Consider the following 19,629-nt stretch of genomic DNA (forward strand, 5'->3'; position numbering starts at 1 on the left):
TCTGGATAGTTTGGCTAAGTGGATAGAGTATTGGCCTGCAAATTGAAGGGTCCCGGGTTCAATTTTCTACAAGGGCACATGCCCATGTTGTGGACTTGATCCCTAGTGAGGGACTTGTAGTAGGCAGCCGATCCATGATTCTCTCATCATGGATGTTTCTAACTCTCTCCCTCTCCCTTCCTCTCTGATATCAACAAAAATATATTTGAAAAAAAGGCCGACACTCTATCCACTGAGCCAAACCAGCTCATGGACTAGTTCAAATTTTAATAGATTTCCCACGTGGTATGTTAAACCAAAAAAATAATAAACTGTTTTAAAACAATATGCATTTAATCTGGATCCAATACTTGCATATTATTTTTTCAATGTTTTTATTGCCTCAGAGAGGAAGGAAAAGCAAGAGAGAGAGAAACATCCATGATGAGAGAGAATAACAGATCAGCCGCCTCCCACACACCCCCTACTGGCGATCAAGCATTCAACCCTGGCATGTGCCCTTGACGGGGAATCAAACCGTGATCTCCTGGTTCAGAGGTCCACGCTCAACCACTCCACCACCCAGGATGGGCCCAAAGTGCAATATTTTGAATATGAGAAACACACCTTAGAAACACATTTTTCAGGCTCCCCAGTCCTCAGCCTTAAAGGTCTGAATTTGCATTTGTAAACACTTTCCTGCAAGAGGAGAATTTATGTTTTTAAAAAAATTTTTAATTGTTTTTCTACAGAGGAAGGGAGAGGGAGAGAGAGCAAGAAACATCGATGAGAGAAAAACATCCATCAGCTGCCTCCTGCACACTCCCTACTGGGGATATGCCCACAGCCAAGGTACATGCCCTTGACCGGAATTGAACCTGGACCATTCAGTCTGCACGGTGTCGCTTATCCACTGAGCCAAACCAGTTAGGGCCTGCAAAAGGAGAATATAAACAGCAGTCAGTGATCTCTTTAATGCAAGCTGGGATGCCTTGAAATTGATTTCTGGGTCTCCCTCCAGCTCCCTCTTCAGCCGCCTCTCTCTGGTGCGATGCTAGATGAATTTTATGATAGCTGGGCTTTGTTTGGGGCTGTTTAGTGCTAAACTCAAATAAAAACCCAAATTCATTCAGAGCTAGATGCTAAAGCCATACACAGAGCCGACTCGAGCCTTCAGGAGATGAGCCCAGGCATCCCTGGTAATTCCTCAAAGGAAAGAGATGAGCATAAAACACCAGTAATCCCCCAAACATTCGCTCTTTTTTTTTCGAGAGGGTCTTATAGGTTGACGAACCTCAGGAGATCAAAAAATGAGAACGCTGGTCATTGAAATGAAAACTATTTCCAGTGATGTCTTCCAGCCTTGTCTACCGGGCTAGGCTAATATTTTCAGGCTTAAGGTCTTTTTCCTTTTCTTTGTCGGTTTTATATATTTTTTCTAGGGGCCTGGTGCACGAATTCATGCACCAGGGTGGTGCCTTTGCCTGGCCTATAAGGATTGGCCGAAAGTGGCTCTGTGACATCCCCCGAGGGTTCCCATACTACGGGAGGGCACAGGACAGGCCAAGGGACACCACCGGTGCACTATCAGGTACAGGGTGGGATGAGGAAGTTTAGCCAGCTGGGGAGGGACTATGGGCGTACTCCAGGACCTGTCGAGCCCGACTCACTCAGTTCCAATCAGCCAGACCCCAGCAGAACGCTGACCTACCAGTCTGAATGTCTTGTCCCTGGTTGCCAATGCATGTCATAGTGAGCAGTTGAGCAACCTTAGTATATCATTTGCATATTATGCTTTGATTGGTTGAACAGATGACCAGTCGAGTGGACACTTCGCATATTAGGCTTTTATTATATAGGTTTCATTTCATCCAGGAAGGGAGAGAGAAACATCAATGTTGAGAGAGAATCATACATCGGTTGCCTCCTGCACTCCTCCTACTGGCGATCGAGCTTCCAACCAGAGTGTGTGCCCTTGACCTTCAGAGTCCAGAGTCCAACTCTCTATCCAATGAGCCAAACAAGCTAGGGCTCATTGGTTAATTCTTGTGTGTGCCCTGACCAGGAATGGAACCCTGACCTCCATGTTCATAGGTCGTGCTTCAACCACTGAGAAACACCAGCTTGGCTCAAAATGTTTTTACTGATTTGAGAGAGTTTGAGAGAGACAGCAAGACAAAGAGACAGAGAGAGAGAGAAAAAGGAGAAGGAAGAAGAAGAACAAGAAGAACAAGAATAAGAACAAGAATAAGAACAAGAAGAGAGAGAGAGAGAGAGAGAGAGAGAGAGAGAGAGAGACATCAATGTGCCCTCTCACCCAGGGTGTGGCAGATAGAACAGCAAAGCTTATTATAATAGTGAACAGAACTATACTCGTCCCACCAGCAGGCCAGCAGGACTGGGGCTTAGGTTGACAAGAGCCAGGGACACCATCACATGTCCTAGGAGTTGTTTATCAGCTCAAGCATCATTTCCTCCACTCCATTCTCCTTGATGTGGTGTATGATGCCCCAGAACCGGCCCATGGAATCCAGGTACCGGCTGCCAAGCTGGATCGTCCACCACGAAGGCATGGTGCTCAATGTCCGGGGGCTGATGGTGAATGCGATATGCTCACTTGTGATGTCATTCTGGAGCAACCGTACTTGCAGGACACCTCCTGTACTCAGGTCAAAATGCAGCCATGTGCGCTGCTTATCATCCTTGTACACCGATGGCCCACAAATACTCAGGAAGAGGGGGTGCAAGGTGAGGTGCACCTTCGATGGGAGCTCGGCCATGACCCCTCCGTGGTCCAAGGAGCAAAAGCCACAGCTTCTCAGAGCCTCTCGCTACTTCGGTCCTGGTATCGAAAGACAGGGGATTGGGTCTCCAAACGCATTTTACCTCGGCTTTTATCTTAATGGTTTTTATGGTTGTGTTTGTGGTTGCCTTTGGTTTATTTTGCAAATTTATAAATCTCAATTCTTCTTTCTTTTTAGGATTAGATCTCTCTTCTCAAACACCATGTACAAAATGTACTTAATGTAAAATATGATTCTATGAATATAACATGGTTGTATGGAATTTTTAAACACTTTTTATATGACAGTTGAAATAGAAAATTAGGTTCATTTCAGGGGTACACCCCAATGATAAGACATTATATAATGGACTAAGAAATCATGCAATTAATGTCATACCCATCTGACATCATACACTGTTATTATAATAGTACTAGAGCCTCATTGCACCAATTCTATACACTTAGGGGAGTCCCACAGCCAACCCTGCTGCCTCTCCGTGTCCAGGACCCCTTGAGGGATGTCCAACTAACGGCTTAGGCCCCCTTCAGTGCTGCAGTGGAAGCTCCCACTCCCCCCCGTGCTCATCAGCTGTGAGCCTGGCTTTTGGCTGAGCAATGCTCCCCCTTTGGGAGCGAACTGACCACCGGTGGACAGCTCCTGCCATAAGAATCTGCCCCCAGTGGTCAGTGCATGTCATAGCGACCAGTCGTTCTGTCATTTTTTTATTTGCATATTAGCCTTTTATTATATAGGATTGACTCAATGCTCTACTTGACTGTGCCATGACTGTTCTTTCGTTTTTTTCGTATAGTTTTACTGATTTCAGAGAGGAAGGGATAGGTAGAGAAAGTGAAAGATCAATGATGACAGAGAATCACGGATTGGTTAATTCCTGCATGCCCCCTCCTGGGGATCAAGACTGTAACCCGGGCATGTGCCATCACTGGGAATCGAATCAACATCTCCTGGTTCCTAGGTTTAAGGTAAACAACTGTGCCATGCCACTCAGGCTCTTTTCATTACTTTCCTTTTCTCTTCATTTCTTTCCTTTTATTTTCTCTTAATTAAAACTTTGTAGTTGGTTCAACTTTTCTTTTGTCCTGACACCACCTTCTTTCTGATCATCTCAGAGGGAACTCACAAACCATAGAACAAGCCACCCCGAGCATATAATATGCTTTACCTTTAACAGCTGGCAGAGAAACAAGGCTAAGGTCTGCGTCCAGGTGAGCTTCTTAAGAGCAGTCTTGCTTCTCAAGTGCTGGTGAGAGAGGAAAGACCAAAATAATCAGGGAGAGACAGACACCTGGGATAGCTTGTCGGGAAAACAGGAAGCAGAATGAGAGGTGAAACAGCACGTAGGATTACTGAGGTCTCAGGACATCACTTATAGAATGATCTCTCCCTTCCCCAAACCTCAGCCATGCTCTTGGCAAGAGCTGTATGGTTTTGCTGCTAAACTCACTTCAGTCCACAAAGTCCAAATTCCTCCCTCAGATTAGACTCCATCCCCAATCCTTCCTCCTCCTCCTGCTCCTTCTCCTCTCTTCCATCATTTTCTTACCTGTTCTTCTTGCTCTGAAGGCAAAGCACCGTTCTTCGCTCCTTTTTTCTGTGACCAGTCCCTGCTTCCCCCAGTCACATGCAGAAGAAAGAACATGGCCATGATACACCTCTTCCATGGAGTCCATGTATAAGGAATGTGTCTAGAAAAACAAGGTTCTCCTGACTCACACTCCAGAAACCAGTCCCGTGATACAGGTGGTGGTGAGGAAGGAAAGAGGTTTATTCAGGAGCCAGCAAGCTGAGAAGAAGGAGGAAGCTCGTCCCAAATCCTATCTGCAGATCTCAGTGCAGGCAGAGGCTTTTATAAGGAGGGAGAGGCCAAACAGAGCAAAGAGGTCAGTGGGCGTTGCTTGAGAATTTTCATACGTGCCCACAGGCACAGTCTAATCTGATAAGGATCTTGCAAGTGGTCAGGTGTCTGTCCAGTGTGTGTCATCCTAGCCTTTGTCCTCCAGGTTCTAAGGTTGAAGGTCAACAAATCTCCCAGAACTGGGAAGGTCAGAGTTCATATCTTGTAAAATTAGTTCCTTGGATTGTAATACAAACATGTTGTTTACCTACAAGCTTCATTATTAGTCAGAGTCTGCATGAAGAGGAACAATGTGGTAAGAATGGTGAGGTGAGTTGTAAATACCACTGTGTCGAATGCTGAGATGCTTGGTTCTTCTTCAAGGCATTTGAACACATTTCAAAAGGCAAATTGGCTCTGGATAGTTTGGCTAAGTGGATAGAGTTTTGGCCTGCGAATTGAAGGGTCCCGGGTTCAATTTCCTACAAGGGCACATGCCCATGTTGTGGACTTGATCCCTAGTGAGGGACTTGCAGTAGGCAGCCGATCCATGATTCTCTCATCATGGATGTTCCTAACTCTCTCCCTCTCCCTTCCTCTCTGATATCAATAAAAATATATTTGAAAAAAAAGGACGACACTCTATCCACTGAGCCAAACAGCTCAGGGGCTAGTTCAAATTTAAATAGATTTCCCACCTGGTATGTTAAACCAAAAAATAATAAACTGTTTTACAACAATATGCATTTAATCTGGATCCAATACTTGCATATTATTTTTTCAATGTTTTTATTGACTCAGAGAGGAAGGAAAAGCGAGAGAGAGAGAAACATCCATGATGAGAGAGAATAACAGATCAGCCGCCTCCCACACACCCCCTACTGGCAATCAAGCATTCAACCCGGGCATGTGCCCTTGACGGGGAATCAAACCGTGATCTCCTGGTTCATAGGTCTATGCTCAACCACTCCACCACCCCGGATGGCCTCAAAGTATAATATTTTGAATATGAGAAACACACCTTAGGAAAACATTTTTCACACTCCCCAGTCCTCAGCCTTAAAGGTCTGAATTTGCATTTGTAAACACTTTCCTGCAAGAGGAGAATTTATTTTTTTAAAAAATTTTTAATTGTTTTTCTACAGAGGAAGGGAGAGGGAGAGAGAGCAAGAAACATCGATGAGAGAAAAACATCCATCAGCTGCCTCCTGCACACTCCCTACTGGGGATATGCCCACAGCCAAGGTACATGCCCTTGACCGGAATCGAACCTGGACCATTCAGTCTGCACGCCGTCGCTCTATCCACTGAGCCAAACCAGTTAGGGCCTGCAAAAGGAGAATATAAACAGCAGTCAGTGATCTCTTTAATGCAACCATGGATGCCTTGAAATTGATTTCTGGGGCTCCCTCCAGCTCCCTCTTCAGCCGCCTCTCTCTGGTGCGATGCTAGATGAATTTTATGATCGCTGGGCTTTGTTTGGGGCTGTTTAGTGCTAAACTCAAATAAAAACCCAAATTCATTCAGAGCTAGATGCTAAAGCCATACACAGAGCCGACTCGAGCATTCAGGAGATGAGCCCAGGCATCCCTAGTAATTCCTCAAAGGAAAGAGATGATGAGCATAAAACACCAGTAATCCCCCAAACATTCGCTTTTTTTTTTTTCGAGAGGGTCTTATAGGTTGACGAACCTCAGGAGATCAAAAAATGAGAACGCTGGTCATTGAAATGAAAACTATTTCCAGTGATGTCTTCAAGCCTTGTCTACCGGGCTAGGCTTATATTTTCAGGCTTAAGGTCTTTTTCCTTTTCTTTGTCGGTTTTATATACTTTTTCTAGGGGCCTGGTGCACGAATTCATGCACCAGGGTGGTGCCTTGGCCTGGCCTATAAGGATTGGCCGAAAGTGGCTCTGTGACATCCCCCGAGGGTTCCCATACTACGGGAGGGCACAGGACAGGCCAAGGGACACCACCGGTGCACTATCAGGTACAGGGTGGGATGAGGAAGTTTAGCCAGCTGGGGAGGGACTATGGGCTTACCCCAGGACCTGTCGAGCCCGACTCACTCAGTTCCAATCAGCCAGACCCCAGCAGAACGCTGACCTACCAGTCTGAATGTCTTGTCCCTGGTTGCCAATGCATGTCATAGTGAGCAGTTGAGCAACCTTAGTATATCATTTGCATATTATGCTTTGATTGGTTGAACAGATGACCAGTCGAGTGGACACTTTGCATATTAGGCTATTATTATATAGGTTTCATTTCATCCAGGAAGGGAGAGAGAAACATCAATGTTGAGAGAGAATCATACATCGGTTGCCTCCTGCACTCCTCCTACTGGCGATCGAGCTTCCAACCAGAGTGTGTGCCCTTGACCTTCAGAGTCCAGAGTCCAACTCTCTATCCAATGAGCCAAACAAGCTAAGGCTCATTGGTTAATTCTTGTGTGTGCCCTGACCAGGAATGGAACCCTGACCTCCATGTTCATAGGTCGTGCTTCAACCACTGAGAAACACCAGCTTGGCTCAAAATGTTTTTACTGATTTGAGAGAGTGGGAGAGAGACAGCAAGACAAAGAGACAGAGAGAGAGAGAAAAAGGAGAAGGAAGAAGAAGAACAACAAGAAGAACAAGAATAAGAACAAGAATAAGAACAAGAAGAGAGAGAGAGAGAGAGAGAGTGAGAGAGAGAGAGAGAGAGACATCAATGTGCCCTCTCACCCAGGGTGTGGCAGATAGAACAGCAAAGCTTATTAAAATGGTGAACAGAACTATACTCGTCCCACCAGCAGGCCAGCAGGACTGGGGCGTAGGTTGACAAGAGCCAGGGACACCATCACATATCCTAGGAGTTGTTTATCAGCTCAAGCATCATTTCCTCCACTCCATCCTCCTTGATGAAGTGTACGATGCGCCAGAACTGGCCCATGGAGTCCAGGTACCGTCTGCCAAGATGGAGCGTCCACCACGAAGGCATGGAGCTGGATGTCTCTGGCCTGATGGTGAGTGCGATATGCCCACTGGGGATTTTTTCCTGGCGCAACCGTACTTGCAGGACACCTCCTGTCTCCATGACGAGATGCAGCCACGTGCACTTCTTATCGTCCTCATACACCGAGGGCCCACGGATCCTCAGGCAGATGGGGTGGGAGTTGAGGTGCACCTTCGACGGGAGCTCGGCCATGACCCCTCCGTGGTCCAAGGAGCAAAAGCCACAGCTTCTCAGAGCCTCTCGCTACTTCGGTCCTGGTATGGAAAGAGAGGAGATGGTATCTCCAAACGCTTTTACCTCGGCTTTTATCTTAATAGTTTTTACGGTTGTGTTTGTGGTTGCCTTTGGTTTATTTTGCAAATTTATTAATCTCAATTCTTCTTTCTTTTTAGTTTATGATCTCTCTTCTCGTACACCATGAACAAAATGTACTTAATGTAAAATATGATTCTATGAATATAACATGGTTATATGGAATTTTTAAACACTTTTGAAATGACAGTTGACATAGAAAATTAAGTTCATTTCAGGGGTACACCCCAATGATAAGACATTATATAATGGACTAAGAAATCATGCAATTAATGTCATACCCATCTGACATCATACACTGTTATTATAATAGTACTAGAGCCTCATTGCACCAATTCTATACACTTAGGGGAGTCCCACAGCCAACCCTGCTGCCCCTCCCTGTCCAGGACCCCTTGAGGGATGTCCAACTGACGGCTTAGGCCCCCTTCAGTGCTGCCGTTCAGGCTCCCACTCCCCCCCCCTGTGCTCAAGAGCTGTGAGCCTGGCTTTTGGCTGAGCAATGCTCCCCCTTTGGGAGCGAAATGACCACCGGTGGACAGCTCCTGCCATGAGAATCTGCCCCTGGTGGTCAGTGCATGTCATAGCGACCAGTCATTCTGCCATTTTTTTGATTTGCATTTTAGCCTTTTATTATATAGGATTGACTCAATGCTCTACTTGACTGTGCCATGACTATTCTTTCGTTTTTTTCGTATACTTTTACTGATTTCAGAGAGGAAGGGATAGATAGAGAAAGTGAAAGATCAATGATGACAGAGAATCACGGATTGGTTAACTCCTGCATGCCCCCTACTGGGGATCAAGACTGTAACCCGGGCATGTGCCATCACTGGGAATCGAATCCACATCTCCTGGTTTCTTGGTTTAAGGTAAACAACTGAGCCATGCCACCCGGGCTCTTTTCATTACTTTCCTTTTCTCTTCATTTCTTTCCTCTTATTTTTTCTTAATTCAAACTTTGTAGTTGGTTCAACTTTTCTTTTGTCCTGACAACACCACCTTCTTTCTGATCATCTCAGAGGGAACTCACAAACCATAGAACAAGCCACCCCGAGCATATAATATGCTTTACCTTTAACAGCTGGCAGAGAAACAAGGCTAAGGTCTGCGTCCAGGTGAGCTTCTTAACAGAGATCTTGCTTCTCAAGTGCTGGTGAGAGAGGAAAGACCAAAATAATCAGGGAGAGACAGACACCTGGGATAGCTTGTCGGGAAAACAGGAAGCATAATGAGAGGTGAAACAGCACGTAGGATTACTGAGGTCTCAGGACATCACTTATAGAATGATCTCTCCCTTCCCCAAACCTCAGCCATGCTCTTGGCAAGAGCTGTATGGTTTTGCTGCTAAACTCACTTCAGTCCACAAAGTCCAAATTCCTCCCTCAGATTAGACTCCATCCCCAATCCTTCCTCCTCCTCCTGCTCCTTCTCCTCTCATCCATCATTTTCTTACCTGTTCTTCTTGCTCTGAAGGCAAAGCACCGTTCTTCGCTCCTTTTTTCTGTGACCAGTCCCTGCTTCCCCCAGTCACCTGCAGAAGAAAGAACATGGCCATGATACACCTCTTCCATGGAGTCCATGTATAAGGAATGTGTCTAGAAAAACAAGGTTCTCCTGACTCACACTCCAGAAACCAGTCCCGTGATACAGGTGGTGGTGAGGAAGGAAAGAGGTTTATTCAGGAGCCAGCAAGCTGAGAAGAAGGAGGAAGCTCGTCCCAAATCCTATCTGCAGATCTCAGTGCAGGCAGAGGCTTTTATAAGGAGGGAGAGGCCAAACAGAGCAAAGAGGTCAGTGGGCGTTGCTTGAGAATTTCCATACGTGCCCACAGGCACAGTCTAATCTGATAATGATCTTGCAAGTGGTCAGGTGTCTGTCCAGTGTGCGGCATCTTAGCCTTTGTCCTCCAGGTTCTACGGTTGAAGGTCAACAAATCTCCCAGAACTGGGAAGGTCAGAGTTCATATCTTGTAAAATTAGTTCCTCGGATTGTAATACAAACTTGTTGTTTACCTACAAGCTTCATTATTAGTCAGAGTCTGCATTAAGAGGAACAATGTGGTAAGAATGGTGAGGTGAGTTGTAAATGCCACTGTGTCGAATGGTGAGATGCTTGGTTCTTCTTCAAGGCATTTGAACACTTTGCAAAAGGCAAATTGGCTCTGGATAGTTTGGCTAAGTGGATAGAGTATTGGCCTGCGAATTGAAGGGTCCCGGGTTCAATTTCCTACAAGGGCACATGCCCATGTTGTGGACTTGATCCCTAGTGAGGGACTTGCAGTAGGCAGCCGATCCATGATTCTCTCATCATGGATGTTTCTAACTTTCTCCCTCTCCCTTCCAGTCTTAGATCAATAAAAATATATTTGAAAAAAAAGGCCGACACTCTATCCACTGAGCCAAACCAGCTCAGGGGCTAGTTCAAATTTTAATAGATTTCCCACCTGGTATGTTAAACCAAAAAAATAATAAACTGTTTTAAAACAATATGCATTTAATCTGGATCCAATACTTGCATATTATTTTTTCAATGTTTTTATTGACTCAGAGAGGAAGGAAAAGCAAGAGAGAGAGAAACATCCATGATGAGAGAGAATAACAGATCAGCCGCCTCCCACACACCCCCTACTGGCGATCAAGCATTCAACCCGGGCATGTGGCCTTGACGGGGAATCAAACCGTGATCTCCTGGTTCATAGGTCTACGCTCAACCACTCCACCACCCCGGATGGGCCCAAAGAGTAATATTTAGAATATGAGAAACACACCTTAGAAACACATTTTTCAGGCTCCCCAGTCCTCAGCCTTAAAGGTCTGAATTTGCATTTGTAAACACTTTCCCGCAAGAGGAGAATTTATGTTTTTTAAAAAATTTTTAATTGTTTTCCTACAGAGGAAGGGAGAGGGAGAGAGAGCAAGAAACATCGATGAGGGAAAAACATCCATCAGCTGCCTCCTGCACACTCCCTACTGGGGATATGCCCACAGCCAAGGTACATGCCCTTGACCGGAATCAAACCTGGACCATTCAGTCTGCACGCCGTCGCTTATCCACTGAGCCAAACCAGTTAGGGCCTGCAAAAGGAGAATATAAACAGCAGTCAGTGATCTCTTTAATGCAAGCTTGGATGCCTTGAAATTGATTTCTGGGGCTCCCTCCAGCTCACTCTTCAGCCGCCTCTCTCTGGTGCGATGCTAGATGAATTTTATGATAGCTGGGCTTTGTTTGGGGCTGTTTAGTGCTAAACTCAAATAAAGACCCAAATTCATTCAGAGCTAGATGATAAAGCCATACACAGAGCTGACTCGAGCCTTCAGGAGACGAGCCCAGGCATCCCTAGTAATTCCTCACAGGAAAGACATGATCAGCATAAAACACCCATAACAACCCTAACATTCATTCTTTTTTTGGAGAGGGTAGTATTGGTTGAGAAACCTCAGGAGATCAAAAAATGAGAACGCTGGTCATTGAAATGAAAACTATTTCCAGTGATGTCTTCCAGCCTTGTCTACCGAGGCTGGGCTAATATTTTCAGGCTTAAGGTCTTTTTCCTTTTCTTTGTCTGTTTAATATATTTTTTCTAGGGGCCTGGTGCACGAATTCATGCACCAGGGTGGTGCCTTTGCCTGGCCTACAAGGATTGGCCGAAAGTGGCTCTCTGACATCCCCCGAGCATTCCCAGACTACGGGAGGCACAGGACATCCAAGGGACCCCACCGGTGCACTATCAGGTACAGGGTGGGATGAGGGAGTTTAGCCAGCTGGGGAGGGACCATGGGAGGGCTCCAGGATGTGTTGAGCCCATCTCACTCAGTTCCAATCAGCCAGACCCCAGCAGAACGCTGACCTACCAGTCTGAGTGTCTTGTACCTGGTTGCCAATGCATGTCATAGTGAGGAGTTGAGCAACCTTAGTATATCATTTGCATATTATGCTTTGATTGGTTGAACAGATGACCAGTCGAGTGGACACTTCACGTATTAGGCTTTTATTATATAGGTTTCATTTCATCCAGGAAGGGAGAGAGAAACATCAATGTTGAGAGAGAATCATACATCGGTTGCCTCCTGCACTCCTCCTACTGGCGATCGAGCTTCCAACCAGAGTGTGTGCCCTTGACCTTCAGAGTCCAGAGTCCAACCCTCTATCCAATGAGCCAAACAAGCTAGGGCTCATTGGTTAATTCTTGTGTGTGCCCTGACCAGGAATGGAACCCTGACCTCCATGTTCATAGGTCGTTCTTCAACCACTGAGAAACACCCAGCTTGGCTCAAAATGTTTTTATTGATTTGAGAGAGAGGGAGAGAGACAGAGAGAGAGAGAGAGAGAGACAAAAGAGATAGAGAAAGAGAGAGAGAGATAAGAGAGAGAGAGAAACGAGGAGGAGAAAAAGAGAAGAAAGAAGAAGAAGAAGAAGAAGAAGAAGAAGAAGAAGAAGAAGAAGAAGAAGAAGAAGAAAAGAAGAAGAAGAAGAAGAAGAAGAAGAAGAAGGAGAATAAGAAGAAGAAGAAGAAGAAGAAGAAGAAGAAGGAGAACAACAACAACAACAACAACAACAACAGGAAGAACAAGAACAGAAAAAAAAGAACAAGAAGAGAGAGAGAGAGAGAGAGAGAGAGAGAGAGATCAATGTGCCGTCATACCCAGGGGGTGGCAGATAAAACAACAGAGCTTATTAAAAAGGTGAACAGATCTATACACGTTCCACTGGCAGGAAAGCAGGACTGGCGCTGAGGTTGACAATTGCCAGGGACCCCAACACGTGTCCTACAAGTCTTCCATCAAATCAAGGATCATTTCCTCTACACCATTCTCCTTGATGTTGTGCAGGATGGGCCAGAACCGACACATGCAGTTCAGGTACTGGCTGCCAGTATGTAGCGTCCACATGGAAGGCAGGGTGCTCGAGGTCAGCGGGCTGGTGTTGAGTGCGATATGCCCACTGGGGATGTCTTCCTGGCACAACCGTACTTGCAGGACACCTCCTGTCTCCAGGACAAGATGCAGCCATGTGCGCTGTTTCTCGTCCTGGTACACCGAGGGCCCACGGATCCTCAGGCACATGGGGTGCAAGGTGAGGTGTACCTTCGATGGGAGGTCGGCCATAACCCCTCCATGGTCCAAGGAGCAACAGCCACAGCTTCTCAGAGCCTCTTGCTACTTCGGTCCTGGTATCGAAAGACAGGGGATCGGGTCTCCAAATGCATTTTACCTCGGCTTTTATCTTTATGGATTTTAAGGTTTTGTATGTGGTTGCCTTTGGTTCAAATTTGTAAACCTCAACTTTTCTTTCTTTTCTAGCTTTAGATCTCTCTTCTAGAACAAACTGTACTAATCATACTTAATGTAATATATTACTCTGTGAATATAACATGGTCCTATATAATTTTTAAACACTTTTTAAAATGAGAGTTGACATAGAACATTAGGTTCATTTCAGGGGTACACCCCAATGATTAGACATGATATAATGGACTAAGAAATCATGCAATTAATCATATTCCCATTTGACACCATACACAGTTGTTATAATTTAACTAGAGGCTCAGTGCCCAAAATTTATGCACTCAGGGAGGTCTCTCAGCCAACCTAGCGGCCTCTCCCAGTCCGGAACCCCTTGAGGGATGTCCAACTGACAGCTTAGGCCCACTTCAGTGCTGCTGTGGAGGCTCCCACTACTCCCCTATGCTCAGCAGCTATGAGCCTGGCTTTTGGCTGAGCGGTGCTCCCCCTTTGGGAGCGCACTGACCACCTGTGGACAGATCCTGCCATGAGTATCTGCCCCTGGTGGTCAGTGCGTGTCATAGCGACCAGTGGTTCTACTGTTTTTTTAATTTGCATATTAGCCTTTTATTATATAGGATTGACTCAATGCTCTACTTTGCTGTGCTATGACTATTCTTTCGTTTTTTTCATATAGTTTTACTGATTTCAGAGAGGGAGGGAGAGGGAGAGAAATAGAAAGATCAATGATGAAGGGAATCACGGATTGGTTGCCTCCTGCATGCCACCTACTGGGGTTCAAGACTGTAACCCGGGCATGTGCAATGACTGGGAATCGAGTCGCCATCTCCTGGTTCCTAGGTTTAAGCTAAACAACTGAGCCATGCCAGCCGGGCTCATTACTCTGCTTTTCTTTTCTTTTCTTTTCTTTTCTTTTCTTTTCTTTTCTTTTCTTTTCTTTTCTTTTCTCTTCTTTTCTTTTTTCTCTTATCTTCTTTTTTTTTTCATTTCTTTTCTTTTTTCTTTTCTTTTCTTTTCTTTTCTTTACTTTTCTTTTCTTTTCTTTTCTTTACTTTTCTTTTCTTTTTTTCTTAATTAAAACTTTGTAGTTGGTTCAACTTTTCTTTTTGTCCTGACAACACCATCTTCTTTCTGATAATCTCAGCGGGAATTCACAAACCATAGATTAAGCCACCTCATGCAAATAATGTGCAAATAATATGCTTTACCTTTAACAGCTGGCAGAGGAACAAACCTAAAGTCGGCGTCCTGTTGGGCTTCTTAACTGCGGTCTTGCTTCTCAAGTGCTGGAGAGAGAGGCAAGACCAAAATATTCAGGGACAGGCAAACAAGAAGCAAAGAGACAGGTTAAACAGCAGGTAGGATTCCTGAGGTCTCATAACATCACTTATAGAATGATCTCTCCCTTCCCCAAACCTCAGCCATGCTCTTGGCAAGAGCTCTATGGTTTTTCTGTCAAACTCACTTCAGTCCACTAAGTCCAAATTCCTCCCTGAGATCAGACTCCATCCCCAATCCTTCCTCCTCCTCCTCCCATCCACCTTTTTCTTACCTGGTCTTCTTGCTCTGAAGGCAAAGCACCGTTCTTCGCTCCTTTCCTCTTGACTGGTCTATGCTTCCCCATGTCACCTGCAGAAGAAAGGACATGATCATGATACACATATTCCCAGGAGTCCATGTACCAGGAATGTTTCCTGAAAAAACAAAGTTCCCCTGACTCACAACCCAGTCCCATGAGACAGGTCGTGGTGAGGAAGAAAAGAGGTTTATTCAGGTGCCGGCAACCTGAGAAGATGGATGAAGATCGTCCCAAATCCCATCTGTACATCTCAGTGCAGGCATAGGTTTTATAAGGACGGAGAGGCCTAGCAGAGCAAAGAGGTTAGGGGGTTGGGTTTTAGAATTTCTCTACGTGCCAACAGGCACAGTCCAATCTGATAAGCATTTTGAAAGTGGACAGGTGTTGGTCCAGTGTGCATTATCCTAGACTTTGTCCTCCTGGTTCTAAGGTTGAAGGTCAGCAAATCTCCCATAACTGGGAAGGTCTGAGGTCATATCTTCTAAAATTAGTTGCTAGGAATCTTATACAAACATGCTATTTACCTACAAGCTTCATTATTAGTCAGAGTCTGCATTTACAGGAACAATGTGGAAAGAATGGTGAGGTAAGTTGTAATTCCCACTGTGACATGTATGCTGAGATGCTTCATTCTTTTTCAAGGCATTTGCACCTTTTGAAAAAGTCAAATTGGCCCTAGCCGGTTATCTCCGTGGGTAGAGTGCTGCCTAGGAATTGAAAGGTCCCAGGTACGATTCCCAGTCAAGGGCACATGCTCAGGTTGTGGGCTTGACCCCCAGTGAAGAACGTGCAGGAGGAGCCGATCCATGATTCTCTCAGCAGGGATGTTTCTAACTCTCTCCCTCTCCATTCCTCTCTGAAGAAAAATAAAAATAAAACACAACTCCAAGCTCAATGACCTGGACTGATCAAACTCTTCCCCAATTAGGAAGGAAAGATGAATGGGGCCATAAGGAAATGTTAGACATCTGCCTGTTGGCATTTAGGAGAAGCAAAAGATAAAGAAAAAAGAAAAAATTGGAGAAAAAAACATAGTTCAAATGTCACCCTCATACTGCCCTTGAAGGAATCGAGGCCAAAAGGGTCACGAGACAGAGTGTCTGCAGTGCGACACATTACAGATCTCGAGGCGTGGCTCTTTTATAAATAAATATATGTAGTTTTTATTGATTTTAGAGAGGAAGGGAGAGAGAGATAGAAACATCAGTGATGATGAGAGAGAATCATGGACCGGCTGCTTCCTGCACGGACCCATTGGGGATGGAGCCCACAACCCGGGCCTGTGCCCTTGACTGGAATCGAACCTGGGACACTTCCGTCCACAGGCAGACCCTCTATCCACTGAGCCCAACCAGCACGGGCGCTAGGTCGTCTTTTAATGACTACCTACCTGGTATGTTAAACCAAAAAACTAATAAACTATTTTAAAACAATGTGCATGCCATCTGGATGCAGCCATTGCTCATACTTTTTAAAATGATTTTATTGACTCAGAGAGGAAGGGAAATCGAGAGGGAGAGAAACATCATGATGAGAGAGAATGACGGCTTTAGGATCTAGCTCTGTGTGCATTTGGGTTTTTAATTGTGTTTAGCACTAAACAGCCCCAAACAAAGCCCAGCGATCATAAAATTCCTCTACCATCACCCCAGCGAGAGGAGGCTGGAGGGGGAGCCCCAGAAATCAATTTCAGTTTTTCCATGGTTGCATTAAAGAGAATCACCAATCGGCCGCCTCCCACACGCCCTCTACTGGCGATTGAGCCTGAAACCTGGTCCTCTAGTAAAAATATATTAAACAGAGAAAGATAAAGAAAAAGACGTTAAGCCTGAAAATATTAGCCAAGCCCCAGTAGACAAGGCTCAAAGACATCACTGGAAATAATTTTCATTTAATTGACCAGCGTTCTCATTGTTTGATCTCCTGAGGTTCGTCAACCAATACTACCCTCTCCAAAAAAAAGAACAAATATTTGGGGGAATTCGTGCACAAGTGTGGTGTCTTGGCTTGGCCTGCGGGGATCGGCCGAAACTGGCTCTCTGACATCTCCCGGGGGGTCCCAGATTGCGAGAGGGCACAGGCCAGGCCAAGTCACCCCACCGGTGCCACATTAGGTCTGTGGAGGAACACGGGAGGTTGTCCAGCTGGGGAGGGACCATGGGAGGGCTCCAGGATGTGTCCAGCATGTCTCACTCAGTCCCATTCAGCCAGCACCCAACAGCAAGCTGACCTACCAGTCTGAATGTCTTGTCCCTGGTGGTCAATGCATGTCATAGTGAGCAGTTGAGCATCGTTAGTATATCATTTGCATATTATGCTTTGATTGTTTGAACAGATGACCAGTCGAGTGGACACTTAGCACATGAGGCTTTTATTATATAGGATTGATTTCATACAGGAAGGGAGCGAGAAATATCAATGATAAGAGAGAATCATACATCGGGTGCCTCCTGCACGCCCCCTACTGGGGATTGAGCCCACAATCCGAACATGTGCCCTCGACCATAATCGAACCTGAGACCTTCCAGAGTCCACAGTCCAACCCTCTATCCACTGAGCTAAACAAGCTAGGGCTCATTGGTCAATTCTTGTCTGTGTCCTGACCAAGAATCGAACCGTGACCTCCGGGTTGGTAGGTCGTCCCTCAACCACTGAGAAACACCAGCTTGGCTCAATATGCTTTTATTGATTTGAGGGAGAGGGAGAGAGACAGAGAGACACAGAGAGACAGAGAGAAAGGAGATGAAGAAGAAGAAGTACAAGAACAAGATAAGAGAGAGAGAGAGAGAGAGAGAGAGAGAGAGAGAGAGAGAGAGAAAGAGAGATTAATGTGCCCTCGCACCCAGGGGGTGGCAGATAGAACTACAGAGCTTATTAAAAAGGTGATTAGAACTATACACGTCCCACCAGCTGGCCAGCAGGACTGGGGCTCAGGTTGACAAGAGCCAGGGACCCCATCACATGTCCTACAAAGAGTTTTCCATCAGCTCAAGTATCATTTCCTCCACACCATTCTCCTTGACGTGGTGCACGATACGCCAGTACCGGCACTTGGAGTCCAGGTACTGGTTGCCAGGGTAGAGCGTCCACAGCAAAGGGATGGTGCTCGAGGTCAGCGAGCTGGTGGTGAGTGGGATATGGCCACTTGGGATGTCTACTTGGAGAAACCGTACTTGCAGGACACCTTCTGTGTCCATGACGAGATTCAGCCACGTGTGCTGCTTCTCGTCCTCATACAACAAGGGCCCACGGATACTCAGGTAGGTGGGGTGGGAGGTGAGGTGAATGTTCGATGGGAGCTCGGCCATGACCCGTCTGTGGTCCAAGGAGCAACAGCCACAGCTTCTCAGAGCCTCTCGCTTTTCGGTCCTGGCAGCGAAAGACAGGGGATGGGGTCTCCAAACGCATTTTACCCCGGGTTTTATCTTTATGGTTTTTACGGTTGTGTTTGTGTTTGCCTTTGGTTTATTTTGAAAATTTATACATCTCAACATTTCTTTCTTTTTTAGCTATAGATCTCTCTCCTTGAACAAACTGTACAAAACGTACTTAATGGAAAATATGACTCTATGAAGGTAACATGGTCCTATAGAATTTTAAAACCATTTTTTAAATGACAGTTAACATAGAACCTTAGGTTCATTTCAGAGGTACACCCCAATGATTAGACATTATATATTAGACAAACAAATCATGCAACTGATCTGACATCATACACAGTTATTATAATACTAGGGGTCCGATGCACAAAAATTTGTGCACTGGAAGGGGGTCCCTCAGCTCAGCTTGCCCCCTATCACATACTGGGAGTTCTCATCGTATGTACTACTACCTGCTCCCTGCTCCCCTTGGGGAGCGAGCCTAAGCCACAGTCTGGCCTCCATTTGTGGGAGGCATCAGGGCTGATTAGGGGAAAGCGCCAGCCCCATCACTGCAATGTTGCAGCCACTGCCAGTCACCGCAGCCACCAAGGTGTTTTCATCAACACGGACTCCAGTCCCTTTACCATGAAGAAATGACAACTTTCTTTAGGCATTTTCAAGATGTGTCTTTCATAGGATATGACATTTCTTTCTTTTCTTTCTTCTCACCTGGGGATATGTTTCCATTGATTTTTAGAGAATGTGGAAGAGAAAGGGAAAGACAGAGAGAAACATCAAAGCGAGAGGAACACTTTGATTGGTTGCCTCCTGCATGAGCCCTGACCTGGGCGGGAGCCATGGAGGAGCCTGCAACGTAGGTACATGCCCTTGGTCAGAATTGAACCCAGAATCTGCGTTGGGCAGGCCGAGGCATTATCCACTGAGCCAAACTGGCTAGGACAGGATATGATATTTCTTAACCCTCCAGCAGCAGACCTTCCTTTTTTCTACAGGAGTGTGGTAAAAAAAACCCCTAGATCAGTTTTTGGACTTTTATTACCCAAGTTACTAAGAATATTACCAGTGGCATACAGGGAGCTTAACCAATCAGCAGTCAGAAAAGGTGTTTCCTCTGTAGTTCACACCAATTGCCGGTTTGGCCCCTGCCCAGGCCAAAGGCCTCTAGGCGAGTCACTAGGCCTGGGCCAGGGCACCCCCAGCTCCCAGGTGCCGTGGCCATCAAGGATCGCTGGCTGGCTGTGCCCCGGTTCCGGCCGCCACCACCATCAAGGATCACTGGCTGGCTCCTCCCCAGCCCAAGCCTAAAGCCTCTGGCCGAGGCTTTAGGCCAGGGCCGGGGCACCTCCAGCTTCCCGCTGCTGCCACCATCAAGGATCGCTGGATCAAGGATCGCTGGCTGGCTGCATCCCGGTTCCCGCTGCTGTTGCCATCAACGATCGCTGGCTGACTCCACCCCAGTTTCCCCGCCATCACCGCCATCAACCATCGCTGGCTC

At 46.0% G+C, this 19,629-nt stretch overlaps 3 protein-coding genes across 3 annotated transcripts; all 3 read right to left on the reverse strand.

The window, feature by feature from the left end:
- Positions 1-2,420: 2,420 nt before the first annotated feature.
- Positions 2,421-2,759, reverse strand: LOC102426360 (T-cell leukemia/lymphoma protein 1A-like). The gene has a single exon (XM_006105786.1). The coding sequence runs from the start codon at positions 2,757-2,759 to the stop codon at positions 2,421-2,423; it is 339 nt and encodes a 112-aa protein (XP_006105848.1).
- Positions 2,760-7,466: 4,707 nt separating this feature from the next.
- Positions 7,467-7,805, reverse strand: LOC102426678 (T-cell leukemia/lymphoma protein 1A-like). Its single transcript, XM_006105787.1, has one exon. It carries the CDS (start codon positions 7,803-7,805, stop codon positions 7,467-7,469), a length of 339 nt encoding a protein of 112 aa, XP_006105849.1.
- Positions 7,806-12,695: 4,890 nt separating this feature from the next.
- LOC106694941 (protein p13 MTCP-1-like) lies at positions 12,696-13,034 on the reverse strand. Its single transcript, XM_014447869.1, has one exon. It carries the CDS (start codon positions 13,032-13,034, stop codon positions 12,696-12,698), a length of 339 nt encoding a protein of 112 aa, XP_014303355.1.
- Positions 13,035-19,629: the final 6,595 nt, after the last annotated feature.

This window comes from Myotis lucifugus, unplaced genomic scaffold (genome assembly GCF_000147115.1).
Source record: "Myotis lucifugus unplaced genomic scaffold, Myoluc2.0 scaffold_725, whole genome shotgun sequence".
Lineage (NCBI taxonomy): Eukaryota > Metazoa > Chordata > Mammalia > Chiroptera > Vespertilionidae > Myotis > Myotis lucifugus.